The sequence below is a fragment of the Mus musculus genome, chromosome 10, assembly GCF_000001635.26.
Source record: "Mus musculus strain C57BL/6J chromosome 10, GRCm38.p6 C57BL/6J".
In the NCBI taxonomy this organism is placed as follows: Eukaryota; Metazoa; Chordata; class Mammalia; order Rodentia; family Muridae; genus Mus; species Mus musculus.
In genome coordinates, this window is record NC_000076.6 from 129,027,798 (window position 1) to 129,048,588 (window position 20,791).

At 41.3% G+C, this 20,791-nt stretch overlaps 1 protein-coding gene and 1 pseudogene across 1 annotated transcript; both read right to left on the reverse strand.

Annotated features, from left to right (window-relative positions):
• Nucleotides 6,063-7,001, reverse strand: Olfr764-ps1 (olfactory receptor 764, pseudogene 1; annotated as a pseudogene).
• Nucleotides 18,335-19,264, reverse strand: Olfr765 (olfactory receptor 765). The gene has a single exon (NM_001085477.1). It carries the CDS (start codon nt 19,262-19,264, stop codon nt 18,335-18,337), a length of 930 nt encoding a protein of 309 aa, NP_001078946.1.
• Nucleotides 19,265-20,791: the final 1,527 nt, after the last annotated feature.

The window sequence follows — 20,791 nt, forward strand, 5'->3', positions numbered from 1 at the left end:
TCGTTGGCCCAGCCCAGCCCGCTCAGTTTAGAGGCAAGCAAGGCAGAGACTTCACCTCCCTGCTTGCACTTTCTGCCCTTTGCTGGAACCCTTGCACCCGGCCTGGACAGAGATCTTCGTGGAAAACCTCTGGTACCCAGACCCACACACTGCCATCATGCAGGACAGTTTTGGTGGTGGGGGAACCCAAATGTCTATCGGGACAAGACTTTACAGTAAGCAGCAAGTGGGGGTAAGTGTGTAAGCATCTAATTGAAAAGTTACTATGCCTTTTAATGTAAGTGGCTGGTGCTGGGAATCATAAACTTAATTTCTGCTCCCCTCTGCACTGGTAGTCATTAGGCAGGGGGTGGGCTTGTAACCTGGGGGTGCAGTGATATTGGGGGAATAACCTGGAGACAATGGTCTTGTTGGGGATTAGCCTAGAGACTGGAGCTAGGCTTGGGTTTTGTTGGGGGCAACTTGGAAACTAATATTAGGTATTAGCCTGTTAGTTTACCTGAGTTCAAACTTAGGTCAGGTTCTCTAAAATGGAGTCTGAACTTAAGAGATTTGGCCTCTCATTGACAGTAGACAACCTGATCGCTGATGTATATTATCACAAAGGTAAACCAAAGCACAGTTATGGCCACCCAAGGGGCCAGGAACATTAAATTTACTGCAGAGGGGAGGAAGGAGGAAGGCCTGGCTTTGACAATCCAGGATATATGTCCTAGAAAACAGTGGGTGTGTGGGAGGTCTGATAATCTAGTGTGCTGTTACATGGAGGGCTGGAAGATTCCTAAAGGAGGGGTAGAGACTCCTGCTGACCTCTGGATGAAAATTCAACCCGAAGTAACCAGCTTGAACTCCCAAAATCTCTGCATGACCAAACTCACTATTCTAGTCAGTGTTACTATTGCTGTGATGAAACACCATCAAAAGAAACTTTGGGAGGAAAGGGCTTATTTGGCTTAAACTTCTGCATCACTGTTCATCATCAAAGGAAGTCAGGGCAGGAACTCAAGCAGGGCAGAAACCTGGAGGCAGGAGCTGATGCAGAGGTCATGGAAGGGATGCTGCTTACTGGCTTGCTCCTCTTGGCCTGCTCAGCCAGCTTTCTTATGGAACCCAGGACCACCAGCTGAAGAGAGAGACACCATCCACAGTGGGCTGGGCCCTATACATCAATCACTAATTAAGAAAATGACTTACAGCTTATGAAGACATTTTCTCAATTGGGGCTCCTTCCTCTCTGAGGACTCTTAACTTGTGTCAAGTTGATATAAAACCAGCCAGAACACTCACCTAGTCAGTTTTATCTGTAGACACAAACAGCAGGTCTCCTAGCACCACATTTTCTTCATCAGACAGTACAGAAAGGGACAACATCCATCCCAGCAAGGAAGTAATGCAGAGAGATTCTGTAATAGTTTTAAATTGCAGGTTTACTTATTCTTGAGAATTCCATACATGTATACAATGAAGCATATCATATCCACCTTATTTCTCCCTTCCAGCTTCCTCATATATCCCTAATATTGCAGTATATTTGATTACATTGTGAACCCTATGACTGTGAACTGGAAAAACCTGTTTCTTGTTGTGGTTTGCTTCAGCCCTAGCAAACACCTTTAACCCAAGAGCTTTCTGTAAACAAGAGCTAAATAAAGTCAACAATAGGTCAAGGGTTGAAGCAAGCAGGCAGTTGACAGGGAGTGAACATAAGAAAATCCAGGAAAGAAAAAGGAAGGTCTTTGAATTGAAGGGTATTTGAGACAATATGGAGAAAGAAGAACTTTTTCTTTCTAGGATGTTGGTGGAGTAGGAAGGTCAGCTGGGTGTTTTCTCTGCCAGCAGACTTTCACCACAGAATCTGGCTCTTGAGTTTTTAGTTGGTAAATCAAATGTCTGGAATTTTGTTTTAAAAACAGCACCCTCACATGTCCTCTTCCCAACTTCATGTTTTCTCCTCCCCCTTTTGATAACTCACAAACAGGGATCAACGACTGTTGAAAGTTCATGAGTGCAGTGGCCATGTCATGTCTAAAAGACAGACGTGGTTAGTGTTTTATCACAGCAATAGAAACCTTACTGAGACAGAAGCTTAGAGCCATATCCCAGGCATGGGCTGAGACATAGGCTTTTATTGTTAAGAGATTAGCACAGTGTAGGAAAGGTCTTTGGTTCTACACCAGAATAATGGGTAAGATGCCCACAGGACAAGACTCCATCCAGTTGAACTTCTACAGGAAATGGAAAGGTCTAAAGAGTTTTCAGCTCCTCAAAAGTACACAGAAGTGGTTGCAAATGTGATCCAAGAGGGCAAAGACCCACCTCTAGCTGGAAGATGAACTTGAGCTGTGTTGTCTGTGTGGTGCTGGCTTTGGAGGCCTGGAAGATGCCGGAATGAGGAAGATCATCCATTCTTCCTCCACGGTTTCATACAGCAACCGAAATCAGAAACATATGGCAGAGCTGGAATTTTATCAAAGACCCTGAATGGCTAGAAGCCTTTAAGTGTTATTGTGTGAAGAAATGAAAGTGCAGCCTGGGTCATGGTGGAGATCCCAAGATGCTGGAGATGCCAGAGTTGTGAGACATCTACCAAAGAGCTACATATAGGGAGTAGAACAAGCCCAAGGCAGAGATGCAAGTTGCAGGCAGCAAAGCTGAATGGTGGAGCTATCCAAGCCCCTTGAAAGGAAAGCCCCAGATAAAGGACATGGACCTGTAGGATTGGGTATTTTCTCTGCTTGTTCTTTGTCTTGCTTTGGTCCAGTATTTCTCCATTATGTTTCACTCCTCCCTTTTGGGATGGGAATGTATGTTTTGTGTCCATTGTATGTTGAAAGTTTGTAACTTGGTCCTTTGGTCTTAATTGTGACAGGGGTCATACTTAAGAGATTGCCTTAAGGAGAGTTTGAAGTCTTGAACAGTGTTAAGACTGTTAAAGAGTATGGGAACTTATGAAGTTGCACTAAATGCATTTTGTATTATGGTATAGCCATGAGTTTATGGGGCCCAAGGGTGGAATGTGGTGGCTTGAAAGGGAAATGTCCTTCATAGGATCATGTATGACCTTGGAGGACATTTGGTACACAGTTGGCAGCAGTGTTTAAGGAGATTATAGAACTTTTAGGATGGAAGTTTAGCTGGAAGAAGAACATGTTTGGAGGTGGGCTTTGACAGTTTTTAGCCTCTGACCACTCCAGTTCCCTCTTTCTGCTTCCTGTGTTTGGTTGAGATGTGATCTCTCAGCTTCCTACTCCTGACAGCACAGTTTCCCTATTATTATGGACATGTAGCTCTCAGGAACTATCAGCCAAAACAAACTCTTTCTTGAGATGATTCTGGTCATGGTATTTTTATTGCAGCAGCAGCAGCAGCAGCAGCAGCAGCAACAACAACAACAACAACAACAACAACAACAACAATAACTAACACCTCAGCATGAATCTATTGACAACTAACTTATATCTAAGATTAAGCCAAGTAGGGGAATAGTTTTTTCCACTAAAACCAGGATGTCCAATTTCTCAACTCATATTCAATATAGTGCTTGAGATCTTAGCAAGAGAAATGGACAAGAAAGAAATAAAAGTGGTATAAATGGGAAATTAAGAAGCCAAAAATCCCCTGATTTGTAGGTAAGATCCTTTATGTGTGAGACACTCAAGACTCCACCAGAAAATGTTAGAACTGATAATTTTTTTGTAGCGTAATTTCAGGATACAAAACTCAGTAGCTGGGCTGGAGAGATGGCTCAGTAGTTAAGAGCACTCACTGCTCTTCCAGAGGTCCTGAGTTCTTTTCCTAGCAACCACATGGTAGCTCACAGCCATCTGTAATGGGATCTGATGCCCTCTTCTGGTATGTCTGAAGACATCTATAGTGTACTCATATAAATAAAATAAATATTTAAAAAAGCACCTCAGTAGCCCTTGTATATACTTGTTGTGAGCCAGCCAGCGGCTCACATGGACAGGGTACACCTGAGTGGCAGGCCGGAGCTGAAAGAGAGGGAAACTAGGTGGTGGATGAGAGAAAAATGGAGCTAAGTCAAGGTTCCTGATCAAAGCTCAAATGTTTAATGGCAAATGTGCTTATTAAGGGGGGGGGGCGGGGAAGGCCCATTCCTGCCAATTCATCCTTGGAGCTTGGATCCAGCTGCAAGTGATGATAGTGCAGGATAGGGCGTAGTCTCTGGAATAGTTCTGGGGCCTCTCAACAGGTAGCAGTATCTTGAAGAGGAACAGCAAAAGTGGCTGAACAATACAGTGATCTAGGGAGGAAGGCTCCACCCTAGGTAATCTCCTTAGTGGCAGCAAAGTCAAAGTCTGGCATAGCCTGCTTCAGCCTGATGGGAGGTTACATATACTGATAATAAACAGGCTAAAAAAGACTAGAAAAAAGATCCCACTGACACTAGTCTAAAACATGTCACAGTACAACATCATACACGCAGCAAACGCACCAGCCCCTTTGGAATAAACTTTACCAAATAAATGAAAGATTTCTACCATGAAAAATTTAACATTGAAGAAACAGAGGACTGGAGAGATTTCTCAGTGAGTAAAGACACTTCTTGCACAAGCCTGGCAACCTGAACCAACCTCTAGAACCCACGCAAAGGTAGACAGAGAGGACAGCACCACATAACTATCACCTGACCTTCACATTGTGCCATGACATGCGTGTCCACCCACTATCATGCACAACCCACACCCACAGTAAACACACACACACACACACACACACACACACACACACACACACACACAGAGGGGTGGGGTGGGTGGGACGGAGAGGGAGAGCACAAGTGGGGAGATATAGAGAAAATGAATAAATAACATGTAAGAGAATAAAAAAATTAAAAGTAAATATCTAAAATTTGAAGCTATTGCATACAATTTTCCCATTTTATTATGAATACTGCTCATAGTTGAACAAAAATAATGTGTTGCTAAAATAAAAACTAAGAACTTACTTTTTTACATATATTTTGTGTGTATGTGTAGTGTGTGTGTGTATGTGTGTGTGTTTGCATGTGTGTGTATATGTGTGTGTATATGCTCATGTGTAACATCTTGTGAGTGGAAGTCTCAGAACACTTTGCAGGAGTCTTCTTTCTATCATGATAGTACCAGGTGTGGCACTTAGGTTGTCATGTTTGATGGTAAGTGCCTTTAGTCACTGGCTTCCAAACTGACTACCTATTAAGCTATATTATACTTGTTTAAAATACCTGTAGCAAGCATATTTAACAACAAATAATGAATTTCTCTATTAAATAGCTATATTATGAGAGATAGGAGGAGAACAACACTTTTCATTTTGCACATATTTTTAAATATCTGTAGGCATATTTTAAAATTTTATTTGGGTTCTTTTATCTTTACCACCTTCCAACCCTTATTCCTTCCAATACTCCAACACTAGGTAAGAGAGAAAGGTTAGAGGGGAAAGAGGGCATAGGTCTCTTTAAACTACTTCCTGATGGATAGGGGTTCCTTGGGGCAAGTCCAGTCTTCATAGTTAGGATATTTCCAACTTCTTGTTTCTTTTCTCTGGATCACCAGCAAGATCAGTAGCAGGAGCAGGAACCTGTAGGAGGAACAGCCATGCCTCCCCTCTCTCCTCCTCCTCCTCCTCCTCCTCCTCCTCCTCCTCCTCCTCCTCCTCCTCCTTTTTGTTCAGTGCTGCTACTCTGTCGGCTCTGGCATTTTTTCCATTTCCAGAGACTTCAGAATTAAACTATCTGCAGCTGTCAGAATCACACCCTGTCAGAGCACTGCACGAGGCTAATAGTCTGCTGCTGTGGAGAATGTGAAGCAACCCCATATCTTACACCTGGGATTAAAACAAAAACACTTTACATGTAACATAGCTGTTTTTTTTTTTAAATTCTCACTACATATATCTTGCTCAAAAATATCTAAAAATGTAAAGTTAAAATGTCTTCATGAAAAATTCATCTCAGGTGATGCATTAACTGCGAGGAGAGGCTGGCCTTGAGTTTCTGTGAGGATGGACTCAATAACTATTGTCCAGAACTCCCCTTTAGTCTGGGGTCATCAGATTCACTGGAGATTTACAATCTTCCTAGTGATATCCTTGAAGCTTTGCTTCACCTGCTTATTCCTTAGAGTGTATATGAATGGGTTCAGTAAAGGGGCAACTGAAGTATTGAGTACAGCTACACATTTACTGAAGGCAACCCCTTCTGTGGCTGAGGGCTTTATGTACATGAAGATGCAGCTTCCATAAGAGAGGGAGATGACAACCATGTGGGAGGAACAAGTGGAAAATGCCTTCTTCCTCTGCTGTGCAGATGGGATCTTCAGAATGGTCCTGATGATGCGTGTGTAGGAGAAAATCACCAGCACCAGAGTGACAATCAAGGTCACCACTGCTAAGACAAAGTCAAAGAGTTCCAGCAGCCTTGTGTCTGAACAAGCTATTTCTATGAGGGGCCCATAGTCACAGTAATAATGATTGAGCACATTGGATGCACAGAAATCCAATTGGCTGGTCAGGATGATCGGGAATAAGATGATTAGGAACCCACTCATCCAAGAGCAGAGGACCAGCAGGGTGCAGACCCTGTTGCTCATGATGGTGGTGTAGTGCAGGGGCTTGCAGATGGCCACATAGCGGTCATAGGACATGGCAGTCAGGAGGTAAAACTCAGTGGCTCCAAAGAGGATGGCGAAGAAGTACTGAGTGAAGCACCCAGCAAAGCTGATGGTCTTGATTCCTGTGGAGATGCTGAAGAGCACTCGAGGAGTAAACGTGGATGTGAAGGAGATTTCGAGGAAGGAGAAGTTCCTGAGGAAGAAGTACATGGGTGTCTGGAGGTGGGAATCGAGCAGCGTGAGGACGATGATGGTCAGGTTCCCCAGAACGCTGAGTATGTATGTGAGGAGGAGAAATAGGAAAACACAGACTTGAAGCTCTGGAGCGTCTGTGAGCCCCAGCAGAATGAATTCAGTCAAAGTCTGATTTTTAATGGCTAACACTGGCTGCCTGTGAATACACAGAGGGGTTGAGTCAGTGATAGGACAGGAGTCCAGAATATTTAAGATGGGTTAATCTTTTTCTACAGAATTGCAGGAAACGTCTTTCCCTCAGGCTGCAGGAGCCATCTTACTAGCCTGAGAATTTTCTATGGTGCTTTTCTTTAAAAAAAATTTTTTTTTTTAGTTATAATTTCTGCATGCTTTTCTTCTAAACAAACACCCAAATTATTTTCTCTTTTTAAGTTTCACTTGAACTAGCCTCTACTTAAAAACAATTTAGTTACATTTTTTGACAATTTCATTTATGTTTATAATGCATTCTGCTTATTGTCTCTCCCCCACCCTCCTTTATCACCCACCCCTCCTCTCAACCTGTCAGTTTCCCAGGATATTTAGTTTTGTCCTCTGAATGATCCACTTAGTTTAACCAAGGCCAATTGTTTGATGTTGGATTGGAATTATTCATTGGAGACTGGTGAGGGTATCAGAGAGTACACAATTGAAGCATCCTTGTACTTTTGATCTTTTATTATGTTAATTAATTCTGTAATGATGTCTTGCTTATATTACTCACTTGGCTCCAGTGGGAGAAGAAATGAGGTTAACTCACAATTGAAGAACCTTTTAGTAGGCAAATGATTTCATTAAAATTATAGTTAAGTGAAAAGTCCCCACCTTCCATCTGAGTTTTGAAGTTTGTGGTCCATCATTCCCAGTATCCTTTCTGTTCCTTGGCTTTGGGGATCTTCTTGTCATGTCCCATTTCTTCCATCTTAGATGGTATCAGCAAAAGAGCAGATGATGCATCTCCTGTTAGATTACGGTTCCTGCATTTCTCCTGTACTTATATTCATTGGTAAGTGGTTTTATTGTGGCTAGAAAACAAAATATAAAGTCAAAAGATACAAACCTCATTTAAGAGTTTCTGATGAAAACTTTAGATAGATGGGGTTGTTTACATTCTACTTTGAGAACTTGAGGAATTAGCTTTCATTTAGATGAGGAGTATTTTTCTGAATAGTTATGGAATTATTATAAGAGCCCCATTTACTTGACTTTTCCTACAGTCTTTTCCATAGCTCTGTAGTTCTAAGTTCCTTCTCAAAGGTATATGCAGTAGATAACACCATGTATAATTTTGACACAATCTTCTGCATTCACTATTTTTTAAAGATATTTCTTCTAGAGACTTATGAATAAGATAATGTGCTATAAGTTGCCTTTGTGTGACTCAGTGCAGAAGAGTCAAAATAAGAAAGACAGCATCTGAAGGAGAAAAAGGAGAGCTTTGGAAATTGTGCACAGTAGTGATAGGGTCTAAATGTGCAAAGAAAAACACAGTCAAGGCATGGAAAAGAGCTCACTGGACAACTGAAGCTCCACCCTAGAGGATCTATGATAGTGGGCAGTGGTGGGGGAGCTGATTCTTATCTAAAATCAAGTCAGATGAGAATTCTTTGTCAGTTCTGACGTCAGGATGATCTCAAAGCCCTCAACAGCTTTGATTGCATCTCTCCATTTTGGTGACATGGTAATTACTTTGCAATTTGGGGGTCATCAGTGGCCATTCTGTATGATTTAGAGGGCAGTGGAAGGATGGTGTCTTATTTAGTGTTTTATTATTGTGAAGAGACACTATGACTGAGGTAACTTCTATTAAGGCAACCATTTAATTGGGGCTGGTTCATAATTTCAGAGGTTCAGTTCATCATCATCATGAAATCAGTTAGGAGGAGGCTCTGGATCACACTGGCCAGATGAGAGCACATATATGAGACCTCAAAGCCCCACGTCCACAGTGACATACTTCCTCCAATGATGCCACACCTCCAATAGTGCTACTTCCCATGGGCTAAGCATATCCAAACCACCACAGATGGCATTTCTTAGAGAAACCCTATTACTCAAAACTGAGATACTGTTGGTGTTTGAGAACCAAGAATCACTAGAAATCAGAGAACCTGAATTGAACCAGCCACAGCCTCAGAGTGAGACACAGCCTAAGGGGGCAAGAATGGAGAGCAGGAGGGCCAGGTGCTGACAAATTGCAGGAGGCTTGGCTCAGAGAGTGATGTGAATGGCTCCACCCTCAGGGAGGGAGTAGGTTTTAGCTGAGATTATTACTTGAGTTTGACAGCCTCAAGTCTGAGCTCAGGTCAATCAACTTCTGAGCCACCTACCTGCCCTACAGTGTTGTAAAGCCTCCAAATTCTGAAGCTCCAGAGGAATACTTGACAACTAGACAAAGGCAGGCTCTTCACCTGTGCAAATCTCTATACTCTGGATGCTTCTTACAATCTCAATACAAAGAAAGGCACTAGGACTAGAACATAGATGAAAGATCAGAGAGGAAATGCAGAGTCCATTTATAAAAGAGTCAAGGACACTATAGGTGACTCAAATAAACTCATTAGCAAAGTAAGAAAATCAATTCAACACCCAGACAAGAAAGTTACCAAAGTTAATAAAAAGGTCAATAACTTGGAGAAATTCAACAAAAACAAAGGAGGATTGAGCAAGGAAATGGAGAAACTAAACAGAACTGAGAAAGAACTAAACAGAAAATTTAGAAATGGAAGAATCAAACAACTAAAAGCAGAATAGCAGAAAACATTAATAAAAGATCATTCAGAAGAATAAATGTTAAGAATGGAGGACAAACATGGGATGATAACATATTCTGACATATAGAAAGGGAAACATGGAATGAATTTGATTCAAATTTCTAAGAAGTCTGTGAAATTCAAGAGCCCAAAGCTAAGGACCCACTGAAGAGGGAGCTGATACAGTCACTGGACATAGATATTTTATTCAATTTAATTATAGTAGAAATACTCCAAACCAAGAGAACAAAATAGACTCTAAACACAGAGAGCATTTAGGACCTTAAATAGACAAGACCAGACCAGAATCTTTCCAGAGCATATGGGAATATGTCAAGAGTAAAAAGTAAAGAAACAGCTGGGCGGTGGTGGCGCATACCTTTAGTCCCAGCACTTGGGAGGCAGAGGCAGGCAGATTTCTGAGTTCAAGGCCAGCCTGGTCTACAGAGTGAGTTCCAGGACAGCCAGGACTACACAGAGAAACCCTGTCTTGAAAAATCAAAAAAAAAAAATTAAAGAAACTTTACCAAAAGGTGTAAGGGACAAAACTCACACCCAGGCAGAAACAACAGGGTAGCCTCAGATCTCTCGTTCTAAAAGCTGGAAAACATAGAATGATGTATACTCAGAATAAACTCTCTCTAAAAATTCATGGGTAAATAAGGATATTTCATACAAACCCAAAGTAAAGCTATTCATTGACACCAAGAGAGCACTGCAGATGTTTATTAAAGAGCTGTTACAGTGGATCAAGAACAGTTTTATGAGTTGTATGAGAACACAGCAAAGAATACCTTGTGAACAGATGAACTGAGTGGACTTGGGGAGAAAACATCAGTTCTGTCCCACACAGCATTGGAAATTGGCTGGAAAGACAGTGTGTATAAAGCTTATTTTGTCATAGAATTATCCCTGTGTTAAGTTTTCAGTGCAATGAGTGATCTGTTAGGGAAGGAGAGAGATCAAATGATTTCAGGAGGGACTTTTAGGTAATGCTTTGCATTCTCCTGTCTGGGGAGGGACTTGTCCGTGACTGGGACTTCCTCTCATATTCCCTCATCCTCCTGGATAGGTTCTGTCTCTTTCCTTCTCTTTATAGAATATTCTCAGCACATAAACAGGAAAGGTACTCCACATCACTGGTCCTGTTACTCTTTTACAGAAAGGTTAGTGTTCCACTCAGAAGCCTTGACTATCAACAATCTTTTGTACTTTATATGGTTTTGATTTTCAAGGTCACTGTAATAAAGAAACCCCATGACCCATTGCTGAGCATATCTGAAACTTCAGGGACATATCTTTTGTGTTGTCTCCAAGAATGTACAATTAACAAGTCATAGAGTGCAATCTTCTAGAAGTTCCAGACTCTGACATCTCCTGGTAACTATTATTATTTTTGTAAAGAGTTCCATGTTATCATTTGAAACAGTATGTGCACATTCTATATAATTCTGCACTAGTAATTTTGCAAAGGTATTTGTTTTGGCTTTGTAAATAATAAAAGTTGAGAGAAATTGAGTCAGAATTGTGCTGTGTAGCTCAGGCTGGCCTCAATCTCCCTCTACTTCCTGTATCAGTCTCCCAAGAATATAAGTACTGAGCTTAGAAATATGCACTGTCATGCCTCACTAAAAGTTGGAAACAACGTGAACTAGCATTAATATAACTTTTGGTATCTATGAATTACAAAATGAAGTATAGATCAATAAAAATGAATGGAAAAACACTTATCAAACTCATTTGGAAAGATGTATTTGATACAGTGCTACGGGCATGGTCACACAGATCTGAAGGTAGAAATCATTAACTGGAGCCATTTTGTTTTATATCTGTCATTGTTGTTTCAATGTTGCAAAACAAACATGTGTTTTAATAAAAAGAGGTACAACTTCATGATTTAACATCACAAAAAGTAATGTTAATGCAGCTATAAAGTCAGACTATACGTACCTTTGGCTTGTAGAACAAATTCTGTGTGATTCTAATCCTGAGTGTCCGTGAGAAGCATCGTGACTTAAGAGACAAGAATGGATGGAAAGTGGTGTAAAGCTTAACTTGCCTGCTTGTCCATCATTGCTTTTTAATGAAATAACTATTCACAACAATTCACAAATTTAAGAAACTTTAATAGGCCAAGCCTACTCATCTTACTATTTATCAATTTAGCATTCAGTTGTCACTTCCTTCCATGTTAACATAAATGTATTAATTTACTGATAGCTGCCCATCTAGCATCTCTTTACTGTGACTCATTCAAGTTATGAAGTAATAAAATGTGAATAAAATCCCCACAAAGGAGTATGTCTTCAGAGCCCCACTTTCTGTGTTCTAATTTGTCTGAGTCTGGTTATGTGCTTTCTCTCTGATTAGCAGATTTGAGCATCTTTAGTGCAGCAGTCTTATTAATTTGCCTATTTGTTTGAAACAGGGTCTTGCTATGAGTTCAAGTGATCTTGTCTCGGTCCTCTGAATAACTCAGACTATAAGAACATTTCACTAGAGCTCATTTCTAAAGCATATTTAAACAACTCAATTCCGAGGAGACCCTAGGCTTGTCAGTTGAGGAAAGAAGTGAAAAATCTCAGGAGGCCCACATCTAGAGTGTGCTAATGAGCAGTAGTAGTTGCCAAGAGCCTTTAACTTGAGCTTTTAATAGTAGAATGGTGAAGAAGTTCAAAAAGGCTCTGAGGAATCTAACAAGAAGCCATCAGCAAATGAAGGAAGAAGAGTCATGTTCTTTACTTTAGTAGCCACTGCCAAGATGTTTATGATCCTGCAAATAATGTTCTCGTATGTTCATGCATGAAGCCCTAATTAGCCCAATGGGGTGCTGGGAACAATGAGGGCCCTGAGACTCTGGTAGTGGTTGTGAGAAGATGGAGTTTCCCAGAGGAAGTGACAATTACCTGATAACCACTGAGTTCTAGTACCGAGGCTAAGAGAAATCATAATACCATGCTTGGATGATAAGGAATTTGAACCTCCATCTCTCTCCTTGGATTTTAATTTCTCATTGGCTACCTCAGACGTGGTTTTCTACTTTGATGACGTGGTGGACTTCTTGTCTTTACAGGAGATGGAAGTTTTTCAGCCCAATATGGAATAGACTATACCCATGACATGACCAAACCTCTGTGGAGGAAATTGCAGGGCTTCTGAGGTGGGGCTTGACTATGGTAAGGGATAAGATTGTGGTAGGCTCATCCATGCTCATGGGAATAATCAAGATTTGTGGGTGGAAATGGATCAGAGTCTGAGGAAAAGAAGGTCCAGTGACAGATCTAAAGTGGGATCCAGCTCAAGAGGAGGTCCCAAGGCCTGACACTATTACTGAGGCTATGGAGAGCTCACAATAAGGGATCTATCATGACTGCTCTGTGAAAGACCCAACAAGCAACTGAAAGAGTCAGATGCAGATATTTGAACCTGACCAATGGACAGAAGCAGCTGACCCCAGTTGTTGAGTTAGGGAAGACTGAAAGAAGCTGAGGAGAAGGACGATCCTGTAGGAGGTCCAGCAGTCTCAATTAATCTGGACCCCAGAGATCTCTCAAACACTGGACCACCAAAAGGACAGCATACACCAGCTGATACAAGGCCCCCAACACACATACAGTAGAGTAATCCCGGGTCTGTGTTCATTCAGAGATGATTCACCTAATCCTCAAGAGACTGGAGGCCCCAGGGAATTTAGAGGTCAGGTGGGGTGGGGGGGGCATCCACATGGAGACAGGGTGGGGAGGGAGGAGATGTGGGATATGGAAGAGACAGAGGGTGTGTGTGTGGGGAGAAAAATGGAATATGAAGTGTAAAAAATAAATTAAAATAAAATAAAAATTTAAAAATGTCTACTGAAATTCAGTGGGAAACAAGTGGATGCTTACAGTCAGCTAGTGGATGGATCACAGGGCTCCCAATGGAGGAGCTAGAGAAAGTACCCAAGGAGCTAAAGGAATCTGCAACCTTATAGGTGGAACAACATTATGAACTAACCAGTACCCTGGAGCTCTTGACTCTAGCTGCATATGTATCAAAAGATGGCCTAGTCAGCCATCACTGGAAAGAGAGGCCCATTGGACACGCAAACTTTATATACCCCAGTACAGGGGAACGCCAGGGCCAAAAAAATGGGAATGGGTGGGTAGGGAAGTGGGGTGGGGGAGGGTATGGGGGACTTTTGGGATAGCATTGGAAATGTAATTGAGGAAAATATGTAATAAAAAAAAAGAAAAAAACAAACCAAACCCAAACCAATCAACATAACTAAACAACAACAACAACAACAACAACAACAACAACCAAGAAAGTTGAGGGATTTATTTGGAAGAAGGGTTTTGGTGGGTGAAGGAGAATGTTGAAATAGGCCAGTGGGAGGTGAAGAAGACCAAATTCATTATAAACATGCATGAAATGATAAAAGATAAGAAAATTAGCAAACTACAAAAGTCTTAAATAAATGATAGTGACAATAATGATTAAAAATAATAGCAGGAAATAGGAAATAAGATGTTTTCTGTGCAGTTGATTTTGTGTTGGTCATAATGCTTTTGCTTTCTGTTGCTGTGGCAAACTCACACGTTGTTCAAGGAGCATGGGTGATGGGCAGGTTGTAGCACCTCGCCCTGCAGTCCCTCCCTGTGGGAAGCCGTTGCAGAGTGGCAGTTGCAGAGTAGCAGTTGGCTACTGCTGGCCACCACACATACATAGGCAGTGAAGGTTCTTTTGCCAAGACAAGTTAACCAATCAGATGTGAGACACGCCTCTCCTAGGCCTATGTAAGCAGCACCAGTTCTGGGCTCAGGGTCTTTCGTCTCTACAATCAAGCTCTCCCAATAAACGTGTGCAGAAGGATCCTGTTGCAGCGTAGTTCTTCCTGGCCAGTCGAGTGCGTGCAAGAAGTGGTGCCGAAAACCCGGGAAAAGAAACATCTTCAGGCACGAGCGAAGACCCCCTGCTACAGGGAGGATTCAGAACTGCATCACGGGGAAGGAGCGGTTAATAAAGGTTCCGATAAAACAGACTGCTGAGAAGGATCCAGCATGGATTCAGAACTCTTCAGCTGGGGAACAGTGGTAATAAAGGTTCCCGTGAAACAGACTGCTGAGAAGGATCCAGCGTGGATTCAGAACTCTTCAGCTGGGGAACGGTGGTAATAAAGGTTCCCATAAAACAGACTGCTGAGAAGGATCCGACTGCATGGATTCAGAACTCTTCAGCTGGGGAATGGTGGTAATAAAGGTTCCCGTAAAACAGATTGCTGAGAAGGATCCAGCGTGGATTCAGAACTCTTCAGCTGGGGAACGGTGGTAATAAGGGTTCCCATAAAACAGACTGCTGAGAAGGATCCAGCATGGATTCAGAACTCTTCAGCTGGGGAACGGTGGTAATGACGTGTTCCTGCAAAACAGACTGCTGAGAAGGATCCAACTGCGTGGATTCAGAACTCTTCAGCTGAGGAACGGTGGTACTGGGTGAAGAAAATCCACTTTGGGTTCGTGAAAGATCAAGATGAATCTGAAGATGATCCTGCTCCTGATGATTGAGACCGGGATAAGTATACCTTTGTGGGCCATAAGTTTGCCCTAGGTCATTTAGCAGTTACTGTCACACAGTACTGCAGTATCCAGAGACGGGCAACTTTCCTCATGCACAGACCAACCTAAGACACGGGGCCCAGTGGCGATAGGGTTACCCTATGACGGGAAAGGCTATGACATTAGAGGAACGACCTAAAACAGGAGCCACGGCGGATGGACATAATTGCACAGGCCTAGACCAGCCTCATTTTATTAAAACAAAAAGGAGGAGATGTGGGAAGCTGTTGAGAGTGGCAGTTGCAGAGTAGCAGTTGGCTACTGCTGGCCACCAAACATACATAGGCAGTGAAGGTTCTTTTGCCAAGACAAGTTAACCAATCAGATGTGAGACACGCCTCTCCTAGGCCTATGTAAGCAGCACCAGTTCTGGGCTCAGGGTCTTTTCGCTTCTACAATCAAGCTCTCCCAATAAACGTGTGCAGAAGGATCCTGTTGCAGCATCGTTCTTCCTGGCCCCCCACCCCCCTGAATAGCACTTGTACCTTGATAATAGTCTTGTGATGGGAGATTAGGGATCCTGTGTCTTTCTTTTGTTTCCTCCAAAAGACTGTCCTTCAAAGTACTTATGGGCATTCCTGCTTAAACATTTGTAACATTAAAAAAAAAAAAAATCCAACCAGCCCCAGTCTCTAGATTTCTACATGGAGATAATTGCCATGTGATTCTCCCAACCCCTGTTGAATGTCCCTTTGATGAGAGGGTTTTCAGCTTTGCTGATGGAGAGGCACAAGGTCTTGGAAAGGTCAGCGCTTGCCTTGGCCAAGGACCTGTATGTAACAGCAATTTTAGCTTCTGTTTGCTGATTTGAGGCTGCTTATAGACAACCAATCTACTTTTACCCTGTGAAGCTTTGCCCCCAACTCATTTGACTTTAGATATGTGGCAATCATAAACATTTGAGGAAGCTAATGTGATACATAATTAGAGCATACACAAGTCGTTAGAGAGCCATTACATGAGAGGTTACTGAAGGGCCACACATATACACTATTAGAGTAGAAATAAAAAAAATCATAGAGGTAATAATAAAGCAAGAACAGTATGATAAGGAAGAAAGGCTTGTGCAAGCTACTACAGACTTTTGAGTAGCATTTCTTTGTGGGTAATACTTGATCTAGGAGGCTAGAAAGAGATTGTTCTATAGTAGATATTGTGGGTTAGCTCATCCAAAATCACACTTCATTTTGGGAAAACTGGAGAATAATGAACTAGACCATAGTAATATCCACTAGGCATAGACTGGAGATCAACTCAAAGAATTATGATCTCTTTTTCTGGAATTTAGAGTTAGACATGGACCTTAGATTGGTAATTGTGTATGGTCAAGTTACTCAGGGTAAACAGGCAGAAAATGATATTCCAAGCAAATGGAAGTAAAAGGCAAACATTAGTAGATATTCTCACATCTGGCAAAATCGACTTCATGCTAAAAATATTCAGAAGACCCAATGAAGGTTACTGTACAAATATTAATGAAATAATATACCAAAAGGATATTACAATTTAAACATATGCACTCCAATGACAGGCACATTTATTTTAGACTATAAATACTAGTAGATGTTAATCCAAGAAATTAACCACAGCACAGTGACTGTGGGTGACTTCAATACTGTAGCTTCATCATAGATAAGTCATCCGGACAACCCTCTAGCTCTGAAAAAAAAAAAGAACACAAAAAACCTCCAGAAACATTGGATTTATATTCTTATAAACCAAATGTATTTAGAAGATACCTATCAAACATTCTACCCATTACAGAGCACAAATAAACAGCACATGAAGCTTTCTAATAAAATTGCTCAAATATTAGTATACAAAGTAAGTCTCAACAAATATGAAAAAATAAAATTACACCCTATATTCTGTTTGATTGCAGTGAAAAAAAGCTGGATATTAACAGCAATAAAAAGTACATGAGCTCACTGAGAAAAAAAGAACACAGTGAGGACAAGACGGTGTACAAGACTGTCCTACGAGGAAACTTTACAGTAATAAGTGTCCACATTTGAAGATGGCTAAGATCAAATAAATTTTGACTGCTTTCCCATACATCTTTACAGTACTCTCTGTAGCATTTCATGTTTCCAGCAGCCTATGCTTCTTATATAAATCTTAATTTTTTTGAGACAGGATTTCTCTGTGTAGCCCTGGCTGTTCTGGAACTCATTCTGTAGACCAGACTGACCTCAAATTTAGAGATATGACTGCCTCTGCCTTCTGAGTTCTGAGGTTAAAGGCATGCACAACTGCCACCCAGAGCAACCCATGCGATCTATGTTTCTTGAGACTATTTGTGTGTGTGTGTTTGTTTGTTTGTTAATTTATTTACTGTATCACTTTGTAGCTTTGGCTGGCCTGGAGCTCACTATGTAGATTAGGTTGGCTTTGAACTTACAGAGATCAGTCTGCCTGTATCTTCCATATGCTGGCACTAAGTGTATATGCAACTGCACTCAGGTACTCTCTACATGAATGTTTATTACTTTTCTAATTATTCCCTTTTGCTTTTTTAACATTTAAATTTGAGAGGATCTTTAACATTTAATGTTTGAGTTCTACCAAAGAGTGTTTTCCTATACAATCTTCTCTATTTCTACATAATCAGTTATCTACAGTGTAGATTCTATATGATTGTAATTGCTAAAAATTCATAGATCAGATCCAATTTCAGATGCCCGAACACTATGGATGTGTAATTTACTTTAAGTGAGGAATTAATTTAGTTTGAAACCAAAATAGTTCCTCTTATTTTTCCTTAGTGAATTTGGTCTGTGGGAAATTAATAAGATTTCTTTTTCAGTTCCTTGGATTGAAATTTCACATGCCAATTTGCAATATTCCTTTGATCTTGATTCCTCTTTTCTATTTTGTGTTATTCCTACTTTCCAGGACTCAGTTTAAATGTCGTTCCTTGTGATGGTATTTGTTGATTCTAGTTCAGACAACTGAGTAATTCAATTGCCTTTCAGTTTAAAAATCTTATTTAGATCATAACATTAACACTCAATAGGCTGAAATGTGTCTTCAACTTTCACACTAGAGTCAATCTCTTAATTGGGTACCTAGTCAGTGAGAGAGAGCTTGGCACACAGTAGGAACTCATTCATTAAGAGTTCAGTTCTTGAATTCTTTAAAGATTCACAAGCTTTTTGATTGTATCTTTGAATGCTTGCTTCACCTGTTGGTTCCTTAGGGTATAAATGAAGGGATTCAATAAAGGAGCAACTGAAGTAATGAAAAGGGCTACTCCTTTATCGAATGTGCCCCCTACTTTTGCTGAAGGCTTAACATATATGAAGAAGCAGCTCCCATAAGAGAGGGAGATAACAATCATGTGGGAAGAACACGTGGAAAAAGCCTTTGTCCTTTGTTGGGCTGAAGGGAGCTTGAGAATTGTCTTGATGATGAATGTATAGGAGAGAGTTACCAGCATTAGAGTCACCACCAGGGTCACAGATGCCACGAGAAAGACAACTTTTTCAATGAGGCTTGTGTCAGAACAGGAGAGTTTTCGAAGAGGCTCAAAGTCACAGAAATAATGATTTAGCCTGTTGGATGCACAGAAGTTCTGCTGACTCATCAAAGTGATGGGAGGTATAATGACCATCAACCCAGCCAGCCAAGAGCAGAGAACCAGATGGGTACAGACTCTGTTGCTCATGATTGCCATGTAGTGCAGGGGTTTGCATATGGCCACATAGCGATCATAGGACATAGCAGCCAGGAGATAAAACTCTGTTGCTCCAAGAAAGATGGCAAAGAAATACTGAGCAAAGCAGCCAGCAAAGCTAATACTCTTGTTTCCCGTTGTAATGCTGACCAGGACCCTGGGGATGAAGATGTTTGTGAAAGAAATTTCTAGGAAGGAGAAGTTCCGGAGGAAGAAATACATGGGAGTGTGAAGGTGCGAATCCAGCAGGGTGAGGACGAGGATGGTCAGGTTTCCAATCATGCTGAATACATAGGCAAGAAGAAGAAAAGTGAAAACTGCCACCTGAAGTTCAGGGACATCCGTGAGTCCTAGAAGGATGAATTCAGTCAATGAAGTTTTATTTTTCATTTTGGGAAAACAAACCTGAGTGTCAAGATGAAAAAGAGTAATCAGGGTGAGAAAGTTAGAGGTGTTCTGATGAGCACCAGTGGAACCTGCAGAAGACAGAATGAAACCGACCATGAGCTTTCCCAGGCTAATGGCCCATTTTCTTGGTCCTTCCTATTCCCATTTATATCCTATGAAAGAAAATTCTTGCATTTCCTCACATGGAGCTCTCTCTTGGGCCAGCATAAAAGAAATATCTGCCTCACAAACAATGTCTAATATGTCTGTGTGATCAGCGGGGGCGACTTTTCTTGAGGAGATGTAAGCAAACCTATATTCAACCCAGAGGGAATATTGATAACATGATAGAAATGGCTGCATTAAAGTCTCTCTTGGAGAGCTAACACATTACTCTTGGGCCCATTGGTGACACAAAGGCAGCCACATCACAGAGGAGCCCATCAGGACATGGGTAATGGCTCATGCAAGCTTCACCACTGGAGATGCCCCAGCTGCTTACAGACATCTCCACTGGGTCTACCCTCCTCCAGCAATTGTTTACTGCTTGGCAAGCCCAGAGTGGGGTCTTGTGAGTCTTGTAATTGTCTGAGCCTCCAGACCCTTAGAATCCCCCTTCCTTTTAGCAGAAAATGGCAGTACAACATCAGATGATTAGCAAGTGCCTGAGGCTGCTACATCTTTTCAGAACAGTCACAAACTTATTGTCACTAGCATTATTGCTTGCCTTTCTTTTAAAAAGGTTTCTCTTTATTTCTTGAGAATTTCATACAATACCCAACCCTTCCTAGATCTTTTTCTATCTCCCTATCCTCCCAACTTCATGTTTTTTCTTTCTATTCAACCAAATCCCAAACAAAACTAAAAACAAAAGGATGCATGCACGCACATATGCTAGTGAGCACACACACACACACACACACCACACTCATACACTCAAACAGACATACTCACAGACACATATGCTCATACACATAGACACACATACATATAGACACATAAACTCACATGCACACAGACACATATATATACTCACATACATAGACATACATACATATACACATACATACCCACATACACATACATACAGACACACATACACACACAGACACACACATAGAGACACACATTGACAGACACAGACAGACAGACAGACAGACAAACCTCAGAGCATGCAGTTCCATTTGTGTTAGTCTACCGCTCCTGAATGAGGGGACTGTTCTGTGTGGTTGAAATAACTGAGGGTCATTCCTTTGTCAAGTGACAGGTTCTAGTCCAGTCCTCTTTCTATTTGGCATTTTAATTTAATATTCCATGTTTATAGCAATCACTCATGTTTCTCTTTTTTAACTCCCTTAATTTTCTTGCTGTTTAAATGGACAGCTTTTCATTTCTACTCAAAATGCCCCAAGTCTGTTTTGAACGTGTCTGTTTGTTAGTAGTCACAGATCTGTGCATTAGCAATATGTCACTCTGTTACCTCTACATACCTGCTGTGGGTCAATCAAGTATGAGATTTAGAATAACAGA

What these genes read in the sequence shown, in the direction of transcription:
- Olfr765 (NM_001085477.1), bottom strand. Translation starts at nt 19,264, where the DNA reads ATGAAAAATAAAACTTCATTGACTGAATTCATCCTTCTAGGACTCACG.